The sequence below is a fragment of the Pan paniscus genome, chromosome 2 (genome assembly GCF_029289425.2).
Source record: "Pan paniscus chromosome 2, NHGRI_mPanPan1-v2.0_pri, whole genome shotgun sequence".
In the NCBI taxonomy this organism is placed as follows: Eukaryota; Metazoa; Chordata; class Mammalia; order Primates; family Hominidae; genus Pan; species Pan paniscus.
The window spans coordinates 118363304-118382650 of NC_085926.1; the positions used below are offsets into that span (position 1 = coordinate 118363304).

The following is a 19347-nucleotide window of genomic DNA, read 5'->3' on the forward strand; positions in this document are numbered from 1 at the left end:
GTGAGCAATACATTTCTGTTGCCTATAATTACCCAGTCTGAGGCATTTTGTTATAGCAACTTGAAGGGACTAAGACACTTTCTGACTTGTCATCACCTTCTACTCCAGACCCACTATCCATGATCCTTTCAAAGAAACTTGTTCTACCAGTCCCCAAGTAAACTTTCCATCCAAGCTGTAGTCCCAGGAGAAACTCTTCAGTCCTTTTTAAGGCTCCTGAAACTCAAATCCACTCTTAGGAAGTAAATGGGTAATGTTCTCACGACTTTATTTGGCCTTAATTGGGGGAAAGGAAACCAATAAAACTATAACTTTAATTTCTTTATTCATCAATAGTATCCGAAAAGAAAGAATCAGGAGTTACAAAAACAAGTTAAATGCAATATGGAAGCCTACTAAATACAAATACAAGTTCACAAACACATATGCAACAGAAACTTGTTTAGATTGTTTCTTGAAGTTTGACTATTTAAAAACATAGGTGTAAAGGAAAGACATTCAGACTGGTCCACGTGGGCTTGTTAGCAGGCAGAGGAACCCTGCTTTCCAAAAACTGATATAGTCCAGAGTCACGGCATGTGGGAAGGTTTCCATGGACACTGGATCTTAACAGATGCTATAGTGTTTACAAAACTACACACACAGAGAAAGCCCAAGGAAGCCTGCAGGCTAAGCCCTATGCTTTTAGAGGGCTGAAGGAACCAAACCTAGTTTAATCCTGTTTGTTTGCTCCATGCAAAACTTTATGCAAGACTCCCCAGACTAGGCTATTTAGCAGCTTCCCATGAATGGTCCTCAGATCATGTGATTCTACGGCATAGACGACAGCTGCCCTATTTACACAGAAGCAGCAGAACTCAAGAGGAATGTGGATTTGCTCTTGGGAGTTCAATGTTGCAGGGTAGAGTAGTCTTGGATGATAACCACTGTTCTAAATGACTAGTGAAGAGACACTGTGGTTTCTTGCTTTTAACAAATTGGTACTCTTGCCCTCCTCCCATAGTGTCCAAGGGCTGGCAAAACCTTTGATTAAGGCGTGCTGCTGTGAGTTCTCCAAGGCACTTGGACAGGGAGCTGCATTTCAGACTGAACAAGTGGAGTTTGAAGAGTTTTTAGATGGGATGGATACATAAAAGCTTGAAATGCTAAACAAAGTGGAATTTTCTCCTTTCAAATGAGAACAAGAAAAACTATTTAGAAGGAATTCTATTTTTGGCACAACAGTTTCTCACAGTTGCCTGTGCATTACAACCTAAATAATTTCCTTCTGATGGTCTTTAATCTGCTTTCTGCAAATGAGATCTTATGTCAAGGCTTTAATCTTTGGTATTCCAAATGCATCTGAAACAGGGTAGTGAGTGGGGTTAATAATCACAGAAGTCGAAAGACACAGGACTAACTGTAAACGACTGACCTCCCCAAGTCACAGTTTTAGGATTAAATCTCCATTTTCTTCCCCCTGTTGAATCTGAAACTTTCTTTTATCCTCATCTCTAAGGGAATGCTTTCTATTTCCAGCTGGAGGTTAAACATGAAATGCAAATATGAAGAGAGTGGGCTGGTTCTCTTTCCCACTCTCTTCCTGCTTTACCCATGAGGACTCCATATCATAGCACGACCTGTAGGGTCATCAGGCTGAGATCAAATTTGGTCATCTTGTTTTTGGCCATCTGACATTTCTTGTTCTAATAACAAGATTTCATTTATTCTACAGAGAAGAAGGAAAAATCACAGGAACCTATCTCCCCTCTGGACCAATGATCAGAACCACGGAATTGATAACTTATCAAATCAAAAGGTTAGTGCATTCTTACCAGCTCATTGAGGAAACTGAGGTCCAGAAAAAAGAAGAGGCAGGGCCAACTCACTCTCCTAGTTAGTCGTAGGCCAATGAGCATATTGGTAGGCTGGGATATCCTAAGCCCTGCTTGGCTGCCCTTGTCTCCATCCTTGGGAATACTGATTTGCCTCAACTTCTCAGAATAAATAAAAACAAATTAATGTTTGGATCTTGGAAGTTTTTTATGAAGATGCTTCTTCCCCTGGCTTCGGTCTAAGGCACCCTTGCTCCTCTGGCAGATAGTGAACTGCTGGAAGCTAGGGGGGCCAACTATGGGCTGCATCTAGTATGTGGCAGGGTGGGGGCATCTGGGTTATTTCAGCCCCTGCACCAGGAAGAACCCCAAACTCCTTCCACCTATGACGTGGTGGGACTACTGAAAAATAATTACAAAAGCTTAATACCTAGTCAAGAAAACAAAATATTAAAAAACAATAATATAATGATAATAATTGAAGAGTAAAGTCAACTTGCCAAAAAAAAGTGTTTTACAGAGAAATAGCACCTTTGGTAAAAAGTATTTTTAAAATTTGGTTAGGTCGCTAAGGGGCTCAAAGTATACAAGTATCTGCATCATTTGGGTGTACCCTCCCAGAAACTCCATCCAAGTCTGAGGGACACTGGATTAACTAGCAGGATGGCTATGTATCTAGAGGCAGTTATTGGGACCAAGAGATGCGTGGATGCTGGAGGTCTGTCATGCTGACGGCAATGGAAAGAGGCTGGAAGCAGAGAGCGTTCCTCTCCTTGGAGCTTCCCAAACCTCTCCTCCAGGGACACCCTGCTAAGTTCTCTCTGGCATCGTGTGCACTCCCTGCAGCCTGCTGACAGATGCAGTAAACTCAAAAGAGGTTCAGATTTGGGTCTGTTCCTCTTTCAATCGTGATGCAGTTTCCTCAGTAGCCTCCAGCCCCAGAGCACCATTTACAGTTTCTCTTAAAGCACTCCTAGAAATGAAGGCTGTGGCCCTTCCCCTCCTAGCCAGCCACCTTCATATCCTTTATTGCAAAACAAATAAACAAAATATAACTCATTGCTATATAAGCAAATACTGGTGATTTGGCGACTGTAGCAGACACTTGTGTATACTGAACTCAGCGCTGAAGTGGAGGAGAAGATGCTGGGATCCAGACACTGTCCTGTGCCTCCTCATTAGATCTCTTTGGTGCTCACTCTCTTGGTCTTTTCAGCTGTTTCCTTTGAGATGCAAGAGAAAATAGGCGTCATGGAAATATTAAACAACTGCTGGAATTTATCTGTTCCTCAAGACTATATAGCATTGGCATTTACAAGCTTATGCTGAATTTTAGTTGTTTACTTGTCGGGCTCCTCCACGGACAATGAACAACTTGAGAACAAGAACTATGGCCTATTCATGACATGGTCATGCAGGGGCTGTTTACTGAATTAAGCTGACTCCATTTGGACTCCTATGAAACAAGCAGATCAGACATTATGGTTCCCATTTTAAGGATGAAGAAAATGATGTTAAATGGAAATGCTACAAGATGTTCTGAATCCAACAAGTCCAAAGAAGTGTTAAGTACAACAGGTTCTGGAGGCAGACTGCCTGAGCTTCAACCATGGCTGTGCTACTTTTTGGGTGACCTTGGGCATATTATGAAATCTTCTGTGTCTCCATGTCTTAAACTGCAAAACCACAGCAATAAAGTACCATCTCTTACAACAGTGCCTGGCACAAAATGGCCAATAAGGACATAAGAAGATGCTCAACATCATTAATCACATGGGAAATGCAAATCAAAACCACTTGACACCCGCTAGGACAGCTAAAATAAAAAATAACAATAACAAAACCGTTGGTGAGTATGTGAAGAAATTAGAACTCTATGGTGAAGATGTACAATGGTGCAGTAGCTTTGGAAACCAGTTTGGCCATTTCTCCAAAGGTTAAACATGAAGTCACCGTATGACCCAGCAATTCCACTTCTAGGTAAATACCCAAGAGAGCTGACAACATGTGTCCACACAAAAACTTGTGCGAAAATGTTCATAACAGCTTTATTTGTCAGAGCCCCCAAATTGAAACAACCTAAATATCCATTAAATGATGAATGGATAACACAACATGTGGTATATCCATATCATGGAATATTACTCAGCCATAAATAGGAAAGAAGTACTGATTCATGCTGTAAGAATGAACCTTGAAAACATTATGCTAAGTCAAAGACAGAAAAGGCTATACTGTTGTATGATACCACTGTAATATGTCCAGAACAGGCAAATTTATAGTTAGAAAGTAGATTAGTGGTTGCAAAGGGCTGGAGGAAGATGAGAATGGAGGGTTACTTCTAATGGGTATGGCATTTCTTTCTGGGATAATGAAAATGTTCTGGAATTAAGATAGTAGTGAGATGACTGACAATCTTAGGAATATACACTTTAAAGGGGTGAATTTTATGGTATATGAATCATATCTCAATTAAAGAAATAAATTTTTAAAAACCTGACAACATTGCCTGATATCTAGCAGACACTGGTGTTCCATCCATAGCCCCTTTGTGCTTAATGTCTTGGTGTACACTGGCATGACTTCCTACCTACTGCCAGCACCTGCATCTCTGCCTGAGGCCTTTCTCTGGCTGCTGAAGCCCACTCTGTCCACACACACTGATAGGCCACAAATGCTAGGGAATTAACGTTTCCCAGTAGCAGCCCTCAGCCAATGGCTAATGGGAGTTCTTGTAGAAACAGCCCAGCTTCATCCCCACTCAGGCACTGTTATTCCATTCCCAGAGATCCCCAATAGGATTAAGAGTCACTTGTTAACAGTGGTAACATGCCTGAATACACACTCTTCATTACTTCCTTCTCTTTCTGGACTCATTTCCCAAATCTCCCTCTGGTGTTTCCTGGCATTGCTTCCCAAATAAACTATGTGTACTTGCATCCTTGCCTCAGCATCTGCTCTGAGGGGACTCACATCAAACACAGAAACTTAAACATATTAGCTATTATAATTCACTCTGTACTGTCTGATATCCTAGACAAAAGTAATTCCTATGAAGTTTTTTTCTCTTTCATGGGATTGAACTCATTTGGAGACTCAAGACTGGTGAAATTTGAAAAGCAAAAGACTAGAAGCTTTTGCTTCTGCTTAAACAACCGACATGAGATTTCTATACTATCAGTGACAATGATGACAAAATGCACATTGAGAATGATCAATAAATAAGCAATTACTATTAATAGTAATAGTCCTGTTTACTCATGTCAAATATTTCATATCAATAGTTTAGCAGTTCTTGTGACCATTATATTCCTTAAAAACTTCTATGTCAGAGCTCCTGAAAGCAGCTCTACTACATTCGGTCTACAGACAGGTAATGGAAGGTGCAATATCCTGTATTAAGACTACATAATAAGCCAGTAGGAGGATGGGCCAGGAGTTCAACAGTTCCACAATATGTCAGAGCATCACTATTCTGCTAAGAACCCTTTCCCCAAGGAAGCCTTTAACTTAATGGCATAGAACCTGAACAAAATTCTTATTATCTTCTTGAGTCTCTGGGAAGGAGACTCTTTGTTAACCCCAGGCTATTTTCTAGCCAGACTGATGTTGAACTTAAATCCTTTCTGCTGTGGCCCAAATCCACTGCTTTCATGCTCACTGAGTGCTGACTACATACCAGGCCCTGTGAGACTGCAAGGGTACAATGATGAGCAAGTTACAGAGCCTGCTTTCAGGAGCTCACAGTCTTTGGGTCTGGACACTGGTCATGACAGGATACACACTTCCTTAAACCATGCTCATTTGCAAACCACTTCCACCTCATTTGCAAATCACCACCTGCCTGATTTTGCCTTATGCAGCCACTCACCGAGCTGTAACCTATATGTGTTGAGACCTACTGGGCCCTGTGAGGACTTTATCAGGGAACTGTCTGTATCACAGTTTGATAGTACAGGTGATGGGGTATCACTCAAGATCTACTGTATTGAGCAGAGAGAGCCTCCTTGGTCTCCTGGGGCACTGGGCAGTGTTTGAATGGTATAGGGCCTGATGGCAACAGCAACACCTGAACCAGCACGGAGGCTGCCACTCACCTGATGCTTTTGGAGCTCCTGGACATATCTGGTCATCTCCTCCTCTGTCTGGGTCTGTGCCCCCTTCTGATTCTTTCCTGCATGAAGAACCAAAGCTCAGAGCAGTAGCAGCTGTGGTAAGCCAGTGAGGAATCCGCCAAGATCTACCTAGAGGCTCTCAATTCATCTCCCATTTAACTTGTGGAAGGAGAGATGAATTACCCATATTTTCTGAGTATGAAGGCATGAAGGGGCCCTGTGTAATTGATACCTCCAAGGTAACACACTGTAACAAAGCAATCTACCCCAACTCCTCTCTGGCCTTTGTTCCTTTAACTGCTTAGCACATCCCAGCCAGAAGCTGGCCCTACAAAAAAAGTTATGGTGAAAACCTGGATCCTGACACTGGGGATTTCTCTGAGACAATGACTCTCAAGTCATTCATATACCATCAAAATGTCCTGGAGAACGTTTGAAAAGATAGCTGTCTAGTTCCACCTTCAGAGATTCCGATTTAATTGATGTGAGGTGAGACCTGGACACCAGTATTTTTTTTTACAAGTCTTTCTAGTTGGTTCTAATGTGCAGCCGGGATTGACAACCATTTCATCTAGCAATGTTTCTGAAACTTGCACAGTGATAAACAAAAACAAAAACTACACAGGTTCCCAAGCTGCTGTTTTGCAAATTCTGATTCACTAGGTTTAGGATGAAATCTCCAGGCTTATCAAGTAGAATGTTGACCATTAGGAAACACTTCTAGGACATATCTTCCAAACATTGCTATCAACCTTCCCTTCACAGCAGTTTCCCTTGGCTCTGCCTCCTCCTGGCTTCAAATTTTGATGCCCCTTCTTGCTTGTCCCATTTTGATTTGTGATCTAAGATCAGACTGCTAACTCTCAGGTATTAACCTGAAAATGCCCCGGAATGCTGGCTCCACAAACTCCTCTTAGATCCACGGCCTACACATCCATACGTGCTCAGGCCCCTGGGGCACCACCATCTAACATGGATTGCTCCATGTTATACCCACATAGAGTTCTGGACTTGGTCATCCAGGGAGGATGAGCAGCCCATAGCTGAGTGGCTGTGGAAATGGGCAACATCCCATGAAGCTGATCATTTGAATTTTGTCTGATGCATGTGATAGAGATTATTATCCAAATGACCATGCTTATTCTATAAGCCAACTGCATACCAACTGCCTGCACCTTAGAAATGGAGGGCTACCTTTACAAAGCCAGAACAGCAGCAGTTAGAAGCGGAGAGGTACTGAAGGGAGTTTAGGGAAGACAAGTATAGGATGCTTCATGGTTGAGGCAGGCTAGGCCACTGACTGTTTTGAGATGTGTTTTGTTGGTTTCAACTCTGTGTTTGGTCTGGAGATCCTGGCTTGGTCTTGACTTCTAGGAACTTGTAGGAATTTCTAGTCTCTAAACAGCCTCTTCCTGTTCCTTCACCTGTCCCTGTAGTTACATTGGTTTGCTGTCGTTCCACACTGAAAACAGACTTGGTCCTGGGCAGCAGTAGACCAGTGATACCTTAGATAGTACTGGGCCATTTATACTGTTGGTGTTCTCTAGGATCCTTGTCTAGAAGAGCCTCATCCCGGGTTTCTGACCTCTGTCTCCTAGTTACCATTTAACCTGATCTTCCTGAACATTATCCTAGGTTCCAGCCAGCTCTTCCTTGACACAGTTAACTTCTTAAAATAAACTTTTTTTTTTTTTTTAAGACAAGGTCTTGCTCTGTTGTCCAGGCTAGAATGCAGTGGCGTGACTATGGCTCATGGCAGCCTCAACCTCCCAGGCTCAGGTGATCCTCCCACTTCAGCCTCCCAAGTAGCTGGGACTACAGGCACGTGCCATCACGCCTGCCTAATTTTCACATTTTTGTAGGGACATGGTCTCGCTATGTTGGCAAGGCTGGTCTTGAACTCCTGGGCTTCCCACTTTGGCCTCCCCAAGTGTTGGGATTATAGGCATAAGCCACTGCGCCCGGCTGATATAACTTTAGGTTCACCCTAGCTGGTGAAACTTTTCGGCCTGGTTCCAAATGACCTTAAGGCAATTCTCCGTTGCAGACCTGGCTTCAACACCCTTCTCTGTCTTGCCTCCACTCTGAATGTCCCTTGTTCTTTGCTAGGGCTTGGCTTTAAGAGTCCCTCTTGATCTTTGGCATCATTGTAGCCCAGGACCCAAATGGGACTCCAGTGGTTCCAACATACCCTGTAGCCTCACACTGCCCCACAAACTCTCAGATTTCTCTGTCTCCCCAGACCACCCTGCACACATCTCAACTAGCTCAACTTTCTCTTTTTAAAAAAGATTACCCATCTCTGTTAGTTGAAAGAGGGTCTACAAACGTATTTTCTTTTTCTGCTGGGTATGGCAAGAAGTCATCTTGTCTTCCAACCACTAGTGTTTTACCATTTCCTAAGGTGTTATAAGGATCAATGGGTTAATATGTAAAGTGCTTAGAAGAAAGCCTGGCACATGGTTTTTGCTGAGTATTTGCTTTCACTGTTACTATTACATTATTATTTTTGATTATTATTAAATAATTATTTTTATTTTAATGTTTTAATTATTAATTACTATTTTTAATTATTATTCCATTATTACTACTTCCACTATTACTATTTCCATAATGTTACTATTCCATTATCATTTACTTTTGCCCGGGGTCTTGGTCCTCTCTTATTCCAAGCCTCTGGAGTGATTTTCAAACTGAATGCCTATGGGATAAATGTTCTGCCCTCAGAGCTCCCCACTTGGGGCTCCAACCTTATAGGTGTGGGTCTGCCTGGGTTCCTTGCTCCCAGCCACCGCCCTCTTCTCCATCATCCCCACCCCAACTTCTCTCATGCTGATTTCATGAAGCTCTCTCCTTGCTGTTTTTTCTTTCTGCTTGAAGCACAGCTCACCGTCACAGGTCATGGCTGTACAGACCCAATTTCCACAGGCACAGACACAGCGGTTACAGTCCACCTCGGTCTCAGCTCCATCTGCATACGTTTCATCCTCCAGGGCACACTCTGTTGGGCCAGAAATACGGGGCAACAGTTTAGCTGTGAGGGTGGAACAGGGCATCTTTGCTACAGTCTGTGCACCTTACCCTTTTTTCCCAGACAAGACCTGCCTGTCCCTCAGAAGCACTATATCTGAGCAAACACTACCATCAACCTAAAGAATGTGGGGCCCTAACTTCACCATGGGGAGAATGGGCTGGGGCCCAGTTTAGAATCATGGAAGGGGATTTTCTCAGCTAGCTCTGGAGAGTTCTACCAATCCTCTCTATCTTGGCTCCTACAAAATGCCTCCATTCACTACAGCTCTCTATTTCTTAGGTTAGGCATACTCTTCTCAGGAGGGTTGAAAGATGGGTTGAGGCACTTGAGAAACTCTTGGAAGCTGAGTTTCCAATCAGCATTTTCATCAGACAGTTCAATGAGAGCATCAACACAGAGTCCCCTGAAACAAAACACAGGAGAAATGTGTTAGCAAGACCTCAGCTTTGCTCAGAAGAAAGGAAGTAAGCATCAGGACCACATACACCCAGGGCCTCCACAGGAGGCCAAGAAGATGACTGCTAACTAAAACAGCCTCTCTCTACACTGACCCAACACAACTATTATCCATCCTGACCAATGCAGGCATCTAACCTTTAGTTTGTTATACTGAATGTCAGATCACTCAGGCTGTCCAAATGTTCCCCCCCTTAAGATGATTAAAGTTTCGTGAATGGTTTTGTCTAATGTTTTCACTGCCTGCATACCTTCCACTAGCAATTGCCTTTCCCCATGGTATATACACGTCAAGTCAACCAAACTAGGAAAATCAAAACAGAGGAGATATGACAGATGACATGAAAGGAATATAGGATTTGAAAGAATACGAAGTTCAAGCAAGAATCACCATTATCATCCTTCTAGAAAGAGATTTTCAGAAAAGCTTTTAGAACTCAGCTCCATCACTTCTTTCTTGGGCTGTATTTGAGCCCTGGCTCAATCACTTACTACTCAAATGGACTTGAGCTAGTTATTCAACTTTTCTGAGCCTGTCTTCCCATCTGTCAAAGGAGGACAAGAAGCCCTCCTTCACTGGGATATCATGAGGCTCAAACGTTGAAATTATAAAACATTATATAATTTCAGATTATCAAAATATGAAGGATTTACAGAACCTATACTTTAAGGTCATAGACTATTATTAAAGAAGAATCCTTCTAGAAACTGTGCAATGCACTTCTTTTGAAAAAAAGACATGCTTTTCCTATTTTTAATTCTTACCGATGTGCTGAAACCACATCAAAAGTTTCTTAGCGATTAGTTTTTATTAATATTGATTCTGGAATAATGCCATAAAAGTAGACGGGCATATACCTGTAACAGTTAGGGCAATCGACATGAAATAGCACTAATTATCTAAAAATCAGAACAAAGCTATTTTAGACCTACAGTTAAATAATACATTAATGTAATTCCTTCAGAAAATTAATCAGTAAAACATCACCCACAACATTCAGAAATAACTTGCTCTGACGTGCCCTTGGCAATTTATTTTAAAATTATATTCTTCTAGTCCTTGCAAGTTCTGACCAAAAACAATAACTATTTGATTAGATATCAGTGGTACTCAATATATTAATTCATACTTTCATAGAATAGAACAGGACAGAATTCCCATTTTGCTTTTTACATGACATTCTCTCACTGGTGGCTCTTTTGCAGGTGGGAAAGGGTTTAAGTCCCCTCTCTCAGTTAGTCTTCCCTTGTGGATCATTCTCTGACCTCTCGGTTCCTCTCACCTAAGCAACTTGTTGTTCTCCTGGTCTGGATACGTGGTAATATTGATGGCAGTTTCATTCTGTTCCACAAACTTCAGGAATTCGCTGGAGTCCAGGCGAGAGTCACCATTATCAAAGTTCTAGAAAGGGCATGACGAGATCGTTCAGGGATGTTTTGCAGAACCCCTGTTCCATCATTACTCCACTCAGCTGACCTGCCTCTGATTCATCTTGTTCTTGATACATTCCAACCCTGCCCTGACCTCAGAGGGCCACGGCAACAAATGCTCTAATCCCTGGGACATGCAGAGAAGGTACCTGTGCCCACAATGAGAGAGGAAAAGTGCCTGGGCAGAGGAGGCAACCTGAACTGAGGCCTCTGGGGTCCCTAAGCATGCTGTGTGGCCCCATCTCTGACACTGCCCTGTAGACACTTTTGACTATACCTTTGGGTTCAGACCAACCTCCACATCATGTTCTCAAGCCCTGATGAACATGTAACAAGAGTTTAAAGTTGCACGCTGTGAATCAGAATCTCTGTAGCAGGTCCCAGAATATGTTTCTAATGAGCTGCTCAGGAACAGCAGCAATGCAGATAACCCTCTGAGCTCACTTTGGAATTATAGGATTCCAAATCTTATTGCTTGATTCCAGCCTCCTTGTCCTGTTCTCAGTGCTTAACTTTCACTTTGGTGCCCGTAACTGATCACATCAATGAGAACTCAGGCAAAGGCCTCAAAGCAATAAGCTACAGACAGGGGTCATCATGCAAAGTTCCCGCTCCTCTGCCCTGTGGGCCCCACTGCAGATGTGTGCACAGGTCATCAGATCACCCAGCTCAGGCTGTCCTCATGACCCAGCTGGCATCCCACAAGCACAAAGTGAGGAGTGCAGTAAGCTCACACACTGTTCTCTATGGCAAGATGCTAAACTGAGACCTCAGCCATCTGGGACCATTCAACACACCCAGGCACTAGCTGCAGGAGGAGGGTGTTGAAATCAAGACTGATCAAATTCCAAGTTGCATATGGCTGCTCTCCTAACAAATTTCAATAGCATTTTCCCCCTTCCTCCCAAATCCTTTCCCTAGGCTCCCTCATGCTGCTGCCCTGGGAAAGGATCCGCTTCCCCGTGTTACTTTCAAGATGGCTCCCCAGATGGTGCAAGGGATTCTGGAAGAAACATCTATCCAAATTTCTAGATAGAAGGGGAAGATGTAGCTAACAATTCTCCTCTCCTGCTTGCCATGTGTCACAGGTGTTCCACTCTAATGTTGTATAATGAAGGTGTGCATGAAACAACTATTAGGCCTTTGCTTAGTATGTACTTATCATTCTTGTCCTAATTCCTAGGAACAGGTCTCTGATGTCCTTTATTCACTATACAATTTTCCCTGATGAAACTTCCCTGTTTACCTTGTGAAGTCTTGATTAATTAATGGAAAATAATTAAATAAGTTTGGCTGAGGGCCATTGTTAGTAGCACAGGGCTTTCTTGAGTTCAAATGTTGCATGTGCTGGGTAAATGACAGCAACCCTCAAAGACCCCAGTGTCATCAGGGCCTGATGATGGAATGAGTGTGGGGAGGGGAAACGTCCAGCACTAGCTACAGACCCAGTGCCACATGGCCCAAGTGGGCACCATGAACCTGGCAACCACAGTCCAGGCAGCTCTCAAAAGGCAGTGCTGTGTACACACACTTCAGTAGGACTAGAATAAGGCCTGCAGCTGGGGGAAGGTCCAGCCCATGTGCTTTCTCAAGTCAAGCTTTCTCAAGCTTTCTCAAGCTCCCCAGGCCAGAGCTGTATATAGAATCCACAGGAACACAGAATTCTGGTGCCTGCCCCAGAAATAGCCTGGAATGCCTGGGGGGTCTGCCTGTGAGGTCCTAATCATGGACCATGAACCAACCTAATTCATTCAGCCTCTCTTCAGCCAGTCAGTTACAAAGACATAATATCTCTCTGTGCCTCTTTCCCCAGCTCTATACAGGTTGAGTATCCCTTATCTGAAATGCTTGGGACCAGAAGTGTTTCAGATTTCAGATTTTGGAAAGTTTAAATATGTATAATGAGATATCTTGGGGATGGGATCCAAATGTAAACATGAAATTCATTCCTGTTTCCTATATACCTTACACACATAGCCTGAAGGTAATTTTATACAATAGTTTAAATAATTTGTGCATGAAACAAAGTTTTGACTGTGTTTTGAATGCTACCCATCACATGAATTCAGGTGTGAAATTTTCCACTTATGGCATCATGTTGGTGCTCAAAAAGTTTCAGATTTCAGCATTTGAGGTAACAAAACTTTTCTTCTATCTAACTGTAGGGTTGTGGAAAGGCAGAAAAGATGTATGTCATGAGATCTGTTCTTGGGGCTCATCAATGTAAGTTTGGAGACTCTTCAGAAGAGATGGGCTGAGACAGGCACTTGCTTGTGCACAGCAGCTGGGGCTGTGTGGGCTGTGGTGCCAGGGTAAAGGAGATAAGAAGGCTGGCTCAAGTGTCAGCCCTGGCCATCAGGAGCCACAGGGATTGAGATCACACCCAGATGAAATTAGGAATGGATTAGATTCCAAATTCCAAGAGCATGGAAGGCTCTTTCTACCTGGGTCTTTCTTTCTTCATTCTGTTACGCTTTCACCTAAGAAATAGTGACTACATCACTGGTTATGGTGAAAGTCAGATTTTGGCCTTATTCAAATTCTAATTCAATTTGGTTTTTGAACAATTTTGATGTAAGAAATGCCAGCTGGGCTGGGGAGCATTTCATTGGTTCAGAACAGTCTCTTTGAGATATCAGACCTCTCACCAACAGGCAGCTGCTGACCTAGGAGGAGGCAGTCTCCCTTTGAAGACAGCAGCATGTAAGACTCTGATAATCATCAAAAAGTAGAAAATGAAACCTGTTTTCTCCTGTTAGACACCGCCAGAGTGTCTGGGAAGAGGGGATTTTGTGTCTGTCAGTCATGATCAAGCTTTCTTAGATGCCTGGTTGTGAGAATGCCCTAGAGAAGAGCTACTTTCCCAAAGGGCCTTATAGCTTTCAGAAGGGAGCCTGTAAAAGTGAGTTACTGCTGGAGGAGATGGAGATGTGTTGAGGGGAATGTGGCCTAGGTTCTTGGGAATCAAATCTAATAGCAGGTGTCAGTGATGCCTGAGGCAGAGTGCCATCAAAGGGCCACTAAAAAATGGTTACAACGTCCTAAGTGGCCCCTGGGAAGGAGTGTCCTGGGCCCCACACCTCCTATGCTGTAATTGCAGGGCAAAGTCACTGCTCACAGCAGGCCCTGCAGGTACCTTTACCATTCGCTCAGCTTTTGAACAGTCACTTTCTTTACATTACTTTCTGTTCCTGTCCAAGTCTCCTGGCTCAGCACTATGATGTGTTTTTCTGTAGAAGAGGAACCATTCTTCCTCTAAGGGCTCTGTAATGTGGGAGTGATTGAGAGAGAGGACAGAGCAAGAAAGGCTGTGCTTTTTCATCTGGGTATGATCTCAAAAACTTGGAATCCAGAGATTTAGTATCTGCCATAGAGGAGAGAAATCTCTATGTAAAAATGACACAAGTGAAGTCTTAAATGACCAAATATCCATTTGAAGCCAACCCAGCATTTCTTCATCTGCGGGTTCTATAGTGTCAGAAAGAGAAATCCACAGACTAGACTGGCATTGGCCACATTAGGTGGCCTCAGAGCTGCCAAGAAAAGTCCTTCATGTGTCTGAAGTTGCTCCTGAGTCCTGGCTGGGTTGGGCCCTGGAAGCATGTGAGGGAGCAGATGGCTGGGGCATCTACCTAGTGAAGAGGGCTTTGGTGCTTGCATGGAAATGTGGGTATCTGAATGTGTCTGCATGTAGGATGTGTCTCTGTGTGGCATGTGAGTCTCTGTATGTGGTGTGTGCGTGCGTGTCTGGCATGTTTTGAGTTTAAGTGTGTCTTTCTCTGTGCTTCTGAGTGTGATATTCTGAGTGTGATGTACCTGTGTGTGTGTCTGTTCTTGTCAATCAGCTGTAAGAATGCCCTTAATTGCTTCTTCTAACTCTCAAGTTCTGTGAAAGATCTGCATGGCATGATAACCCGAGCCATCGCTAAATATTATAGCTTCCTTCATTTCTCTTTGTGAAAATAGCATCTCTCCTGCTCCCAAGTGGAACACTCTGTCTCTTCAACTAATTATGATTGGGAACAGCAATATCTAAGTTCAGGAACAATCTCTGGACCCATGAAATGCCAGTCCATTGATTCTTCTCATATGAAGACTCTCTCCAGGCCATTGGCAGTCAAGTTAATGACTTAGAGAAATGTCAAACTAGGCAGGAAAGAGGCCAAAGTGGTCCAGGTCTGGGTGCAATCAGAGGGAATTTTGTATTAACAGCCAGATCCATAAGGTGTCATGGCGAGTAGGGGACAGAGCTTGGCCCTAACTGACAGGTTCTCCAAGATCTTTGTGGCTTTCACTGCCTGAAGGCAGCAGCACATGTGTGTTAGATCCCAAAGACTCCACTGCTTACTCCCACTGATCAAGCTGGTCAGAAGGCAACTTTCACAGCTTCATGAATGATCTATGATGAGGAAACTCAGGGTGTCTGTGCAGGTTTACATTTCCTGTGGTCTGGGAAGATGTGATCGGGCAATGGGAGGAGGAAGCTTCCCTTTCTATGGGCCTGAATAGTCTTCCTCCTACCTCTGGATTACCTTAAAATACTTGTCTAGGATTTCACTGTAGTTGCTGCCTTTAGAGAACCAGCCATCTGGAATGATCTCAGCTTCCAGCCACTGGATGATGCGACGTCGGAGCTCATCACGGTTGGACTGATAGCAAACAACTGCAGGAAAGTGGAGGATGTCAGCTGGAGCAGTCAGGGGAGGACCCCAATGATATCTGGCACCCACTGTGTGGGAGCATCCGTGCCCATGGTTCTGCATATGTCATCCCAGCAACACAGGGAGATAGGATTAGCACATCCAGGGTACACAACTGGAAAAAGTCTAGCCCAGGATTCAAGCACCCATCTCTAAAATATTTGTAAAGATTGAGAATACTGAAACAGAGAGATTTTGCTGCTTATGTGAGAAATAACTAGAGCTGAAAAATAATAAAGGATACTTTCATTAACTTTAGGAAGCTGAAGGGGAAAAAATCAATAAAGCAGCTCTCTTGACTCAAAGATGAGCTGAAATAATACATGAATAAATGAGAATATTACAGTTTTTATGCTACTAGATTTCTGATTTTCTCCAGTTTCTCCCTTTCTCACCAACTAGGTCCATCCAAACTTCCCCCTACTTACAACTGTATACCACCTGCATCATCCTTTATTATGAACAACAGAATGTAAAGGCCAGTGAGGGCTACGTCGAAGCCCTGCTCTGGACAGCTGTTGTCCACTGGAAATAACAGGGGGTGCTGAGAGTTGAGTGGATGGGGAAGCAGAGGAGAGAAAGCTTTGGCAAAAGAGAATTCCTGGAAGACAACACATGCTGTGGGTGAAAAGGGCACTGGGCCAGGGGAATGAAAATCTGGGAGTTCTTCCCCAGTCTGCCAATTACTAGCTGTGTGATATAGAAAACTCACTTAGCCTCTTTGAGCCTCAATTTCCTCATCTATATGGTAATTACAATAAGATCTACTTCACAAAGGCTACCGTGAGAATCTAAGGAAAGTATGTGCAAAAAAGCTCTGTAACTATAAATCATGATAAAATTTTAGTGATCACTAATAGAAAACCACAGAAGTCTTACTGGTATTTCCAGTTATCCCCTTTCAAAAAGAGTTGTGCCTTATATTTGCTGGTCCCATGACATGAGCATGTCTTATAGGATGTTGAAAAATGAACTCAGTGGCTTTCCTGTTTATGCAGTTCAATCACTACTTAGGAAAAATGGGAAAACACAGCCAACATTCTGACCCAACCAGCTGCTTCAATTGGCAAACACATACACAAATGTAGTTTTGCAGCTTTTCTGAGCTGTGTTGAGGAGTGGCCAGTTCTGGGACACAATTCTGATGCATAGAAGATCTTATGAGCTTGGCAGGGATTGTGGAACACAAAATTTCTGTCATGAAAAGAATGTCCTCCCTGAGATGCACACAGTAGAAAAAATAGGCACTCACCTGGGCTGGCAGATGGACTTACGGATTTCTTCTCTGCAAGACAAAAAGAGAAAACGTGTAATGCGAAGTGAAGGAAAAAAGAAAATTCTTCTGTATTTCTAGGATTACAACTGCTCTACATGTAGAGGAATGTTTGTAACCTTTTCATCATTTTGTCTTGAATCCTTTCCCTTCCTTTCCTTCTTCTAGGGCCCAGGTATGAGGATCTTCTGTCTCCTGCTTTGTCTGACAATTTAGGGCCACTCAGTTACCCTTCTGGCCTCACACCTCCTCCTGTTGCATTGAGGGGTCACTGGGATTTTGAGAATTCAAATGGAGAATCATTCTGGACAGGGAATGGAGTGGAGACAATCACCTGGGAAACAGCTTCTTGTTTCTTCAAGGAAGGGCAAGGCTGAGAGGGGCTGGGCAGGGCTATGGCTTGGCAGGGGGCTGGTATCTAATTAGCAACAAGTGTGGGACTTCTTCCTTCTTATTCTAATGGCAGTGGTTTCAGTGCAAAATAGAGGAAACAATACTGAGAGGTGCCCAAATTAAAAAGCATGGGAAAAGTGAAACTTACCTACTTTCTAAAAAGGTACATAATTCATTTAAGGAACTTTCTTATTGTTACTGATTTACTGATGGGGTCCACCTTATCTACTATCCAGCTGCAGACAGTGCTGAAAACCCCCATGGGGATCTGATATAGCAAACCCTGGGCAGAGGCCTGGGCCATCCAGGGCAAACCCAGCAGGCTCATAAGTGACAAGAGGATGCAACTCCAACCAACTGGGCGCTTTCCACAGCTTTGAGAGGCTGTGGTCATGGAGGAAAGACCATGTGGTCAGCCAGGCCACACTGCTCTGTTCCTTGGCTCCCCGTGGCTAAAGCTGCCTTGCAGTGGTGAGAGCACACCTTACCTTTGCAGTGTCCATCGTAATCAACCTGGATTTTGGATCCAGTGAGGCAGGCATCTCGATGCAGTTCACAGTGGTTGAGGTAGGTCTTGCCATTACTGCCACACACAGGCCTCTTGTGAGGTTTGCATTGCTGAAACAGACCCAAAAGAGAATGTTTGTGCAGTTATGGATATCGACACACAGACACACACACACACACATGCACACACACACACACACAGCCATTTTGTAAGGGGACTCTCCACCACCAGAGATGGTGCTTCTACCCCATCAGGGCACAGGCAGTCACAGTTCTGGCCAACTGACCCTGTCTCAGTTGCCTATGGCCCTTCATGCCTATCCTGGTCCAGGGTCATCTCTTCTATTCAGTGAAGAAAGAGACACCCTCTATAGTTTCAATGTTTGTGATCCCTCCAAAATTCATGTTGATACTTAATCCACAATGCAAAAGTATTAAGAGGTGAGGCCTTTAGGAGGTGATTAGGTCATGAGGACTCCTCCCTTGTGGATGAGGTTAAGAAGTGAATAAAACAGTCTTCCTACAGCATTTGGCCCTTTGGCCCTTCTGCCTTCTGCCATGTGAGGATGCCACATGCAAGGTGCCATCTTGGAAGTTAGAGACCAGGCCCTCACCAGACATCAAATCTGCTTGCACCTCAATCTTGTACTTCCCAGCCTCCAGAACTGTGAGAATTAAATTCTTATTGTTTATTAATTACCCAATCTCAGATATTTTGTTATAGCAGCCCAAACAAACAAAGACACCCCCCACATCAAATGAGCAGAAAGGGCGTTTTATTAAAAGCCAGAAATTTGAATTCTCTGTCACTTTGGAAAAAGTAATTTAATGTCTCAGAAGATCTAAGATCCCTTAATATTCCAACATTCAATAACACAAAACAGCCAGAGCTGAGAGCTGGGAATGTGGAGAGGCTGATAGGCAGGCAGGCAAACACACACACACACACACGCACGCACACACACACACACACTCCAATTCTTCTGGAGCCTAACTGTAAGGATCTCTTGCTTTATATACTATTGGGGGGCCACTTTGTTTTCCTCCTGATCTCAAGCCTTTGTTGTGAAGCTAGGAGTAGGGTTGCCTGGGTCTTTGTGAAGTACTACAGAGAATCATTATGGACAGGGAAATGGAACAAAGTTCATATGGCAACTAGGTTATGCTTTGGCTGCTGAAGGTGCCAAGATCACAGGCAAGCTCAGTTTCTTTGGACTTCTATGGTTTTTAAAGGGGAGAAGCAGGAAGTAAATTTAGCTCAGATCCAATAAAGAAAGGAACTGAAACAAGAAAGAGCAGATGGTAAAAAGAAGCACAGAACACTGGAAGTGGATGGCAGCCCAACCTCTCCAGTTTTAGTTGAGGATACCAAAAACACAAATTTCAGTGAACCAATATTTATTATGGAGTGCTCACTATGTGCTGGGCAATGGGCAAAACCAAATGTGGGCACTGTCTTCACAGCATCTCCTGAGACCTCAGGTTTGGTCTCAGCTCACCCACATCTAGTTGTACAATTTTTAGGATCAGGTTTCTAGATCCTAAGTCCAGGCTTATGCCACCACACTGTGGCCAGGTACACTGCCAGTGAGGACCTCCCAGAGCTAATGGATCCCCAGTAGGA

At 43.5% G+C, this 19347-nt stretch overlaps 1 protein-coding gene and 1 non-coding gene across 3 annotated transcripts in view; both read right to left on the bottom strand.

The window, feature by feature from the left end:
• Nucleotides 1-308: 308 nt before the first annotated feature.
• Nucleotides 309-19347, bottom strand: part of FSTL1 (follistatin like 1) — a 55666-nt gene continuing 36627 nt past the window's right edge. The window contains exons 4-11 of one of the 2 annotated variants that reach the window (XM_034957165.4): nucleotides 17705-17834; nucleotides 16803-16835; nucleotides 15383-15513; nucleotides 10703-10821; nucleotides 9254-9366; nucleotides 8820-8930; nucleotides 5912-5988; nucleotides 309-3037 (exon numbers count right to left, since the gene is read on the bottom strand). In XM_034957165.4, coding sequence (XP_034813056.1) covers nucleotides 2993-3037; nucleotides 5912-5988; nucleotides 8820-8930; nucleotides 9254-9366; nucleotides 10703-10821; nucleotides 15383-15513; nucleotides 16803-16835; nucleotides 17705-17834 — 759 coding nt within the window. In that variant the 3' untranslated portion in view covers nucleotides 309-2992. Of the gene's footprint in view, nucleotides 3038-5910; nucleotides 8931-9253; nucleotides 9367-10702; nucleotides 10822-15382; nucleotides 15514-16802; nucleotides 16836-17704; nucleotides 17835-19347 lie in introns of those variants that run through there. The other variant, XM_063602903.1, reaches the window with a different exon arrangement.
• Nucleotides 1700-1761, bottom strand: MIR198 (microRNA mir-198). Its single transcript, NR_106587.1, has one exon. It is a non-coding gene; the product is annotated as a microRNA mir-198 (primary transcript).